This window comes from Lactuca virosa, chromosome 5 (genome assembly GCF_052849685.1).
Source record: "Lactuca virosa cultivar CGN04683 chromosome 5, Lactuca_virosa_CGN04683_v6, whole genome shotgun sequence".
Lineage (NCBI taxonomy): Eukaryota > Viridiplantae > Streptophyta > Magnoliopsida > Asterales > Asteraceae > Lactuca > Lactuca virosa.
Window position 1 is genome coordinate 442,063,464 of NC_136430.1, and position 11,064 is coordinate 442,074,527.

Sequence of the window (11,064 nt, forward strand, 5' to 3'; positions counted from 1 at the left end):
AAAAAAAACCCGATTGTATTAAATGATTATGAGTGGTCAATGAAATAGTAAAAGGCTATCAAATAAGTCCATTTTGAGATTCTCTTAAATTAGAAGCAGTTGCCTTACCAAAGTATTCGATAATATTGAGTTGGCTCGGTAAAACAATGTGTCAAAAGCTCAACATGTTGAGATCGAATTTCTCATTCCGTAGAAACTTGTTACGCTTCTTATCTCTCTTTTACTTATTTTCTACTATTTTTAATACCCTAAATTCAAATTTTACCTACTTTTTCTCCTATTTAAATATCCACAACCACTATCAATCCTTACCACTTTCAAAATTTCATTTTTCAAACTTACGACCTTAATTTTATCTCTCTCAATTCCATCTTAGAAAATGGCTCTCTAAACTGTGGGAAATCTGTGATGAGAGCATGGAACCCGATAGAAGATATAGATTTGGCCCATGCATGTGTCTTTGTATCGACGGACCCTTCCGTGACAACCAATCATTTCAAATGGAAAATTATTTCTTCCAAATGACAAAAAATTGGATAGATATGATAAATTTGATGTGACATTAATATGACAGAAAAACAGCATAACAAAGTTGATATCAATACCTCTTGCAATATACCTCATGATTCACCACATGTTCACATGAAAAATATTGTCAACTTAGTACCAAAACCATATCATAATGAACTTGGTATACCCACCACATCATAACATCAAAATAATTTATCTTTTATTTTTTTAATTAACTAAATTATATATTTTTTAATTAATTAAAAGAAATAAAAATACTAGATTTTTATTAAAACTAAAACATTACATAAATTAAATTTAAAAGAAACCCGAAAAAATAAACAACAAACATACAAAAAAATACCGAACATTGAAAAATGAAATTAGATATTCCTATATTTATCTTTGATGTTTTGTTTGACCTGCAATGAATATCTTTAGATCATCCCTCTCGCAATCTTCAGCTTTCATCTTAAAATTTTCAAATCATTCTTAGTTTGTTTCACAAGTTGAATTTCTTTATAATATCTTTTTTACTTCCTCCAAGATCTCAACCTTCCACTCGTGGAGTTGGACGTATCGATCAAATTTATCTTTAATTTATCTTTAAAATGATTGATACCGCTAACCTCCAAAATTGTGAACTAGAACCAGAATTAGCTTTCTTTGCTTTATTCCTTCCCATGGCCCGAGGTAGATGTTCTTATGGGTAAAAATCATATGGATCATTGTTGTTGTCGATAAATGTCCACCCATCTGATTGTTATAATGGCTACGTGATTGGGATTTCCTCGAATGCTTTGAACATGAAGAAACAATATCGTGCGCCCCACACTTGTTCATGTTCTTGAGGTTATTGTGAATTTCCGTTGAATTATGTTATTTTAAACCTCATGCCATGCCATTTGGATGCTATTTGGTCAGCCACATGATACACACCTTTCCCCATTTACTCATGGAAGATGTTTTAAACGGCTTCCCAAAATGCATCCCCCGTCTGCGCATTTCCTTTGATCGGGTCTTGGCTAGCCACAATCGAAGTCTTAGCTAAAGTGGTTTCTTGTTTTTCTTTCCAATTACACACTCCCATCAAACACATGTTTATGATTTTTTTTCCTTTTAGCTTCGATAATTTGGTTGCTTGAATTGTATTTCTTCAACTTCATTGGGAGAATTCGGCGGCAGATTGTGGTTGTGAAAATTGTTGTTACACAAAAGGTTGTTGGTAGGCGGAAACAAGTTGTTGGAAAAACTTTTGTTGAAGAAAAGGATGTTGGAAGAGTTCTTGTTTTGGGATAGGGGAGCTTAAATCAAATTTATGAAACCAACTTGTGGTGAATCTAAGATCGAAAATTATAGTGAAAACGTCCCGTCGAAATTTTGGGATAGATTTTGTCAGTAGGTGTTGGGATTTTGTTTCATGGTTCGAGATATGGCAAAATGTCTGTGTGTATGTTAATAGAATGAGAAAAAAATGGTGTTAAGAATAAATGTTTGAAGTGGTAAATTTATAAGGTTAATTTTTAAATTTTGAATTATTTTTTTCACATATAGGGCGTGTTCGACATGGAGCGTTTGATGGCTTCTAGCTTTTGACAACACGCTCCGTTTTGAACATAAAGTCTTGTTCGGCACTACAAGCTTCTAGCTTTTGGTTTAAACAAAACGCTCCAAATCCAAATGCTACTTCATGTAGCGTTTAACAAAACGCTACAAGCTACAAGCTACCCGCTACAAGCCACCCACTACCAGCTAATTTTGCCGAACACGCTAATAGTCATTTATCGGTTGAGAACACGAGAAGCCCTCCAAATATGGGTAATAAAAAAAATAAGTCATTTATATAAATTCTAAAAATATATAATCGAATGTTTTATTTCCAAAAAAAAAAATATTGTATGCAAAAATTTGCATCATCAAGTAGCCATAAAAATAAGACGGGGATTGTTAGAATCGCTTGATTTTAAGAATGTTTGCCCATTTCCTATATAATTTAGTGTAATTACAAAATGAGATAAAAATAAAGATTGAACTAAGAACACCAAAAGAAAATGCATAAGATATATCAAGATCATATATATGTACTTAAAAAAAACACACACAATAGTTAAAAATTAGTTGGTTATTAATCCGTGAAAGAACCAGAACTTTTCTTACCATGCTTTTTCTTCACATGATGCAACCATCCAAACCCTTTGAGAGCTCTCGTAATCTTCACAATATTCGGTTTCCTCATTCCCAAATTCATCTTCCCTGTTGATAGTTTCAATGCCTGTAAGCAACACAAAGGCCCATTACTCATTTCAGGTTCATCTTCATCATCATCATCTTCTTCTTCTTCCTCTGCTTTTTCTGAGTCTGAGCTTTTGATGTCGCCATTGCTGTTCTTCATCAGCATCATCTTCTTGTTGTTCATTGTACTGTTCATGGTTTCCTTTCGATCCTTTGAACTATCGTTCTCATAAGCTTCCCACAATGAATCCATACCTTCCCCACCTCCTCGTATACTATGGCGCTCTTCGAAAAGCTTACACGCTAATGTCCTCCGCCATTCCTTCTCGTCTCTCATGGATCCATGGCTGCTGAGTGTACTCGAAGAATTCGATCTCCAGGAGCTCGATCTACCGGAATATTGACTGAATATATTGTTATCACTTGAATTTCTCGCCAACGACTTCACATCGGATCCGCTACTGATATTTTTCACCGGAGCTGGCTCAGCTTTTTGTAATTCTTCAACAACTTTATCAAAATCTGCGCTTGTTTGATTCGCCGTTTTAGATTCCTCAAATCTATCCAACTCTTGAAACAATTTTTCCAAGCCTTTTTCCTCTTTTAGGTTAACCACCTCTGAATCATCATTTCTCCGGCTTACTTGAATCTTCTCCAAACATAATTTTTCCAAAGCAGAATCGCTAGTTGTAACATCATTTGTCACACTGCCGTGAACCGAATTTTCTGCAATCGACGCTTCTTCGGTACAAAACGTGATCGATAATGCACAATCAAATAAGATCTTATAAACCTCCAAATCCTCATAATTACACTCTTCCACGTCTCCGCTAACATTATCCAAGTTCGATCGGAGTTCCTCTATGGCAATTTGAAGAATTCCAAGTTCCAATTCCGGCAACTTAGGGCAGAATGCTGTGGTGGTCGTGAGGAGGAGGGAGAGAAGTACGGTGACGATGAACAGAGGAGACACAAGGGAGACGAGTTTGATCAAGTAAGGAGCGAAGTAGATGAAGTAAGAGGAGTAGAGAGGGTGAGATATGATGAAGGAACAGAGAAGAGACAAATCATGGAGGACTATATATGGTATTAACTTAAAATTAGGGTTGTAAGAGGGTGGTGAGAAGCCATCGGCCATTATTGTCTCTTTGGGAGAGAAGGACAACAATGGAGGAAAGTGGTGAGTGGGTGAAGAAGATCAGTGAGCCGGTTTTGGTCTTCTGGGTTTTGACACTTTTTTGTTGTTGACTTCTCTTTTGTAATGTGTTAGTGACAGACTTTTTGGTTGGTCCCTGTATAACGTGAGAGAGAGAATGATAATAAATCCTTTTCTCATGATTATGATTATTATTATATATATATTAAACTTGTCTTAAAAGATGAATAGTAAACTCCTGTGTTTTTGGCAAAATTAGCCCTTTGACTCTTGTATATATTAAAGATGACCATCTTTAGGAATAGTGCCGGTTTGCCGGTCATTTTATCCCCACACCTGTAGGTAATCGATCCTTCCAGTTTCTTCCTTCCACCGTTCCTTATCCAAACCTTCTGTTCTTTTTCCTCTGCTTCCCGATCCTTCCACTGTCTTTCCTTTACCCTCTGTGAGGGTTTCTCTTTAGAACCGATTGAGCACCGCCATCACGTAATAACCAGGGCACTGTTCCTCCGGTAGGTTTTCTATTATGATTTCCAGCCTTCTATTCTTTGGCTCCACCCGTTTCTTTTGTTTTCATCGGCCAATAGGGAAGACGGACACAAGACAGAAGTAAGGGAAAAGAGAATTCGGGGGTAAACCACAGTCGGTATGTGAATTCGACACTTCCACCATCGATATATGAAATCGACACGTCGAAAGAGTGATAGATCGTCGGACCAGTCACCAGCACATAATTTTTGCATAGCTTCATCACTTCAACCTCGCTTCACCCACTCTGTAAGTCGATAAGAATTTGTTCGGTGTCTATGACCCTTCTCGCATAACCCTTTTCTTTTGGTCTTTGCAGATGAGTATCATACACCTTACTTCCATCGACACCTCCTTCCACTTTCTCCACTCCGGCTGTTTGCCGCCTGCTGTGAATTGGGTTACTTAGTTTGCTTTCTTATTAGGGTTTTTAATTTTAAATTTATGTTCGTAGATTGTTTTTGTTTCTACACTTTTTGGTTATTGTAGATCTATGTTCGCACACTTTTAGCCTCGATCTGTGTAATGTATGTTGAATATTGTTTTTTTTGTTGATTTTTTAGTGGGGGTTTGTTGAGGGAATTTTTTTAAGAAGACGGTTGCTGATTCGAATGCCCCTGTAGAAGATAAGGTGCTTGATGCCCTATTACTTAAAAGCAGCGGATGCTCATGCTGGAAGGGTTTACCCATTTGGCCTTGGTGATTGATTATATTCAGTTTGCTAATCACACTGCTTTATAACTTGCAAAACATGCAAGAAATCTGCAAAGTATGGATGTTATCTTGGTGTACGAATATGACAAAGGAATACATGATATAAAGCTAAGGTGAGGTTCTTTTTTGCAGATTACGAATGTGTTTTTGGATGGAGATTGTGTAAATACATGAAATAAAACTTACTGAAGCCATCTTCAACAAGGTAATTGAAGACATCTTTTATGTTCTCCTTGTGATTATTGTTATTGATTGATTAATTATGGTGTGTGTGTGATTTAGATAATGGCCCTGTGTTTCTGGTGACATATAGCACGTTCAGATCTGCCGATTCGTTACTGTCATATCAAGATAAAAATTGAATTAAAATTATGTTACTATTATACATGTTGTCCTGATGTTGATTCTTAACTTCAAATGCTAACCATTTATGACAGATGCAACATGGTTACGTGGAGCATAATTCCCAAGCTCAGATCTGTGTTACAACTGGTCTTATGAAAAAGACTAAATAAGATATTTTGGTAATTCTTTAATGCTTATTATGATTTATGTTACTTGATGCATGTTTCGTTTCTTGATCCTTTATTTATTAAGGTTGTTTCATTACCCTTTGGAGTTTCTGTTTATATCTTAGTTGTCTGATGTGATTGCTTTATCTACATATGGAATGCATCAGGTATTTATCTGTGAACAGAAGCTTTATTCCAAAGCGCAATTAAAACAACATATAAACACAGGCGACTCTGAAGTTGATGGAACTGAAAATGAAAGAGGTTGGTTTCAGGACATCCTTTATGTGAATTTTGCAGCTCACCATTTTATGGGGACAATGAGCTTTACACACATATGTCTACCGAACATTACACCTGTCATATATGCCAAATGTAAATTTTTTTAGCCATCCTCTCTGTTGACTGATGCAAGTTATTTACACCGTTTCTTTTTCTTTTGAATATATGCAGACAAAATCCTGATCAATATGAGTATTACAAGAATTATGATGACTTGGAGGCGAGTCGTTTTTCAGATCATAATGTCTCTATTTTTGAACAGCCAGTGAATGCAATTCGTTGATATATTATTGTTGACATTGGTTTCTGCAGGCCAACTTGGTTGGATGGGAGCCTATGCCTCCATGTGCACTTGTGCTTACTGGTAATAATATAAAGGCTTATAAGAGAATGATTTTTTGACATAATCACATATATTGGTTATGGTGTTCTTTTCATGTTAATCCAAATGTTATAAAATGAAGATTTTTTTTTGTTTTTTTTTTGCATGCTTTGGTGGTGTAGGCGACATGCGGTCGTGTCTCCGATGCCGGTGATAGCGGTGTCTGGGAATCCGGACGGTGTCTGTTTGTTTTTTATGCGGTGGTGTCTCCGATGCCGGTGATAGCGGTGTCTGGGAATCCGGGATTTTTTTCCTGATGGATTCTTTATCCACTCAAATCAAGTAGTTTCAGATCAATCGGTTTTAGATCAGCCTCATCGGGTGTATTAACAAAGTTTTGGAATCGATTGCTACAGATTGGAGAACATCGACAGGAAACCACACCTAAGTTTGCCTTCTCCGTTGAATTCTGCTTTGCCGGTGCAATTGGTTTGCTAGATTCAAAGACCAGTATGTTCCTATCACTCTTCTATTCTTTGTAAACACTCTATTTCCTTCATATGGTAATTATCTGTAACATATATATTTTATATGTTACATACTGTTTTTATAGTTACAGAACTATTTACCAAAATGTATCTGAACACTGCCCCTACATACTATTTTTATAGTTACAAATTGTTGATTCTAACATTTTTGGACCAAACTGCCCCTGCATACTGTTTCTATAGTTAGAAATTTTTTTTCTAACATTTTTGGACCAAACTGCCCCTGCATACTTTTTATATACTTAAAAAAAATTTGATTTTAAATTTTCTTGGACCAAACTGCCCCTGCATACTGTTTTTAAACTTAAAAAAAATCATTTTAACAATTTTGGACCAAACTGCCCCTGCATACTATTTTATAGCTAATTTTTTTTTGATTTTAACAGTTTTGGACTGAAATGCCCCTGCATAATGTTTTTATACATAAAAAAATTTTAATTTAACAATTTTGGATGAAACTGCCCTTACATACTGTTTTTATAGTTAATCTTTTATTTTTTTTTATTTTAACAGTTCTGGACAAAACTATCCCTACATACTGTTAATTTGGTTAGGACCAAAAAAAAGTACACAAATCCGGACCCCGCTTCACTGTTCCTCGGTTACAACACTCCGCTTCGTTCCAGTTTTGCATCAGCTGGCTGGGTCTAATTTCATTTCATTCTTATGTAGGTTTCGACGAATTTGAAAGGGGTTTCAAGGTCGGCTTCCGAATTCCAGGTATCTCACCTCTAATTTCGGATTTTAACTAGCTTAGACTTTGATTTTATTGTAACTTCCCTCCAGATTTCATCACTGTTTGTGTTGTGTTTTTGGTTTCACCCAACTTTTGAACAGGGAATCCGCCATCTGTGGATGTCGCCGATGGGGATATCGAGTTCGCTACCAATGCAACCCTCGATTTTCCGTCAGGGTGGCGGGAGGAGTAACGATTGAACTCCTCCCAAACCTTCGGTGTCTGTTCATCGCCTTCAATGAAGTCACCGACAACGTGAAGCGAAATTCACCAAAAAATATTATTTTAATGTATTTTATTGGATTTATGGGTAAAATAAAAAATGTAGATGGTTTGATTCAAAAAATGACTGATTTGATAATTGATCATTTGTGTGTTTTTTTTTCCATACAAGGATTTAGTTCTCATGTGGCTAACACCATTCCTGCAACAACAATTCCCATGGTACAACAGCAGCAAGCCTCCGGAATTGATGATTCCGCCTGGCTTATGTACAAAGATGAGAATATTTATGTCCCTAATCCTTAGGTAAAGCTCATTGCTGTTAATATATTTAATACAAGAAACTCATTCCATTCTTACAATGGAATGCAAAGACTGATTCCATTCCATGCAGAGACATCTGAACTTTGGATGAATGCAAGGGACATTCCAAGTCTACAATCGGCAACGTGACATAAGGTTGAAGTACCTATTGACGGCACCGTGAGACTGTGACTTTTCCATTTTTAGGTTATAGATGTAGTGAATAGCACTGTACTTCAAATTTAAAAAATCCTTCCTGTTTTTATTGAAATTTTTTCCCGTAAAACTTTCGATCGTATCTGTTTAGCTCCATGCCCCGCAACGCGGGGCTCCTCATCTAGTTTATATTATATTTTACAAATTGTATTTTTAAGTTACATTTAAAATACTAAATTAATGTGGTTAGGGTCCTAAGTGTGTGTTTAATCCCTACCTTTTGTTTTTGATTTTGGTGGTCCTTGAAATTTAAATTGTTTCGTATTTAGTTGTCTTTTTAACGGTGTTTAGTTTTTGCTTTTAACTTGGAGACACAATCTATCGCTGCTAATATATGTGCATTCGGTTACTGGTCACTGATATATTATCTAGCCACCTACAATTGTTGGATATATGTAACATCCCGTTTCGAGACAATCATAACTTGAAGGTTCAGCGCTAATCGATCTGGTAAAGGTCTCGGGTCAAAAAGAATCGAGTTTGGACCTTAAGGAATAAGGTTTTTGGGTTTGGAATTAAGAGTTTGGGTTTAAGATGATATTGGGCTTAAATCAGATTATGGGTTGCTAACTAGGACGCACGACAACGTGGTAGCCTGATAACCACGATATGGTATGTTGCTTAATGAAGAACACACTTTAGATGGTCACCACGATGTGGCAAGAGGATGGCCACGACGTGGTAAATGTTGTTGCCCAAGCCTTTGAAATTTAGGGTTTCTTCCATATTTAAAGGCTTGAACTCTTGGATTAGGTCTTCATCTTCAGCCTCCAGCCCTCTAACACGAAACCTAGCCTTCTTGTGTGTGTTTTGAGTGTGTGAGCCCATTTTGTGAAGGTTGAAGGAAGAAGGAGTCTCTCTTATTGCTTGTGTGCTTAATTACAACTTAGATCCATCATCTTCATCACATTTCTGATCATTTGGAGGTATAAAGTTACTATCTTGCTCCTTACTTCTCTAGATCTATTGTGATGTCATTTTATGAGCTTTTTGGTCCAAATCTTCTTGTTGTTGGAGTTTGAGTGAACTCTAGAACCCTTAAGTGTATAACCTGCAATAGCGATGATATGTTTTTGACCCTTTCATTTGTATATTTTCAGAATGGTGATGACCAGAGGTTTAGGTTCGGGCACTAGCGATTTGGAGAGGTCGGGTTCGGATGATGAGGAGATCCATGAGTTTATTGTCATCGAGGTGTCTGCGGCGATCAAAGAGGCAATTCCAGAGGTGCGTGTCTATCAAGAACAATCTGATTGAGATGTTTGAAAAGCGTTATGCTACCGTTACTGAGGTTGTTGTTGTCGCAGCCACTGCAGTCGTCGCTGATATAGGACTTCAGGGAGGTGAATCGATGTATTACCGGGAATTCAGTAATACGAAGCCTCCAGAGTTCGACGGGGTTAAGGACCCAATTGTTGCTCTGAGATGGGTATCTGATGTGGAGGGATGTTTCTACACATGTTCTTGTCCAGAGAACCTGAAGGTTCGATTTGCTTTAAACCTGCTTCGCCTAGGGGCAAAGGACTGGTAGAAGTTTGCGACTCAAACCTTTTCTTCTGCGGAGCGAGCTGCAGTGAGTTGGGAGCAGTTCTTGGAGATGCATTACACTAATTATGTTTTGCTTGTTGAGAGAGAGAGAGATAGAGAGAGATAGAGAGAGATAGAGAGAGAGAGAGAGAGAGAGAGAATGACTGACACATGAGTACCTGTCGCTCAAGCAGACGACAGATTCGGTGACCGAGATCACCAAGATGTTTCATGAAAGGGTCCTATTTTTTCCTGTGTATACATCCTCAAAGCAGGTGAAGATGACCCGTTACTTGAATATGCTCAAGACTGAGATGAGAGAGTTCATGTCCAACACCCAGTACAGGACTTTGGATGAGCTTTAGTTAAATGTCAGGATGAGAGAGATTGAGATAGAGACCCAAAGGAAATAGGAGAGGCTAGTTCCAGTTTTGTCGCAGCCGACGACCAAGCGGTTCAAGTCCGCTGACATGAGATCAGGTGTAGAAGATCAGAGGAGTTTTGAGTGTGGTAACAGTGAGAAGTTTCATGATGGGGTATGCCAATTGTTTTCCTACCGCAAATACGACAAAGAGGGACATTTCGGCAGGGACTGCTGGTAGGGCACGCGAGTTTGTTTTTATTGTGATTAGGTTGGCCACATCAATGCCAATTTTCCCATTTTCATTGCAGGTGCATTGCAGAGCCCTGTACCTTTATCTTGGCAGATGTCGGATGGGTGTTAGGGGAGTGTTGAGGTACCTAGGGTTGAAGGGAGTGCCTACCAGTTTGTTTGAGAGGATCTAGGAGTGACAGTTATGACGACTGCGGATATGTTTGATGGGTTTTGAGCACTACATCATTCCTATGGTGTACATGCAAACCCTAAAGCTTTGGATCTAGTTTGTCTAATGAACATGCAATAATCATCCAAAGCTCATAAACCCTAGATCTAGCATATGTATATCGAAATTAACATGTAAGAACAGATCTAGATGAATACCTCTTATAGAATGGCTTGAATCTCGTTCCTTGGAGCTTAGAGTCACAAATGTCACTCCTCTAATGGTTTACAAACACCAAAAGCAATAGGATGACTTATGAGAATGATGAGGAGCACCAAAAACGTCCTAGGGTTCTTCCAAAAGAGTTAGCCACGTTTTTGGGGCCATAGTGGTCTTTATATAGTGAGGCTATTAGGGTTATCAAACAATGAAACCCTAATTTGACTGCTTAGGCTCCAAGCAGCCCATGGACTCCCTTTAGAACACCCCTTG

General features: G+C 37.6%; 1 protein-coding gene and 1 long non-coding RNA gene across 9 annotated transcripts; one reads left to right on the forward strand and one right to left on the reverse strand.

Moving 5' to 3' along the window:
* Positions 1-2,635: 2,635 nt before the first annotated feature.
* On the reverse strand, positions 2,636-3,880 carry LOC145114244 (uncharacterized). The gene has a single exon (XM_079050247.1). The coding sequence runs from the start codon at positions 3,878-3,880 to the stop codon at positions 2,636-2,638; it is 1,245 nt and encodes a 414-aa protein (XP_078906373.1).
* A 301-nt stretch (positions 3,881-4,181) lies between these two features.
* LOC145115929 (uncharacterized) lies at positions 4,182-8,413 on the forward strand. Of its 8 annotated transcripts, none has more exons than XR_013711774.1 (11): positions 4,182-4,675; positions 4,746-4,826; positions 4,990-5,195; positions 5,273-5,345; positions 5,423-5,664; positions 5,820-5,916; positions 6,106-6,154; positions 6,247-6,298; positions 6,439-6,766; positions 7,477-8,068; positions 8,157-8,413. It is a non-coding gene; the product is annotated as an uncharacterized LOC145115929 (long non-coding RNA). The 8 variants fall into 8 exon arrangements; XR_013711773.1 differs by having other exon boundaries at positions 4,182-4,410; positions 4,486-4,675; positions 4,746-5,195; XR_013711772.1 differs by having other exon boundaries at positions 4,746-5,195.
* The last annotated feature ends 2,651 nt before the right edge of the window (positions 8,414-11,064 follow it).

Excerpts from the sequence above, each read along its gene's own strand:
- LOC145114244 (XM_079050247.1), bottom strand. The coding sequence starts at position 3,880 with ATGGCCGATGGCTTCTCACCACCCTCTTACAACCCTAATTTTAAGTTA.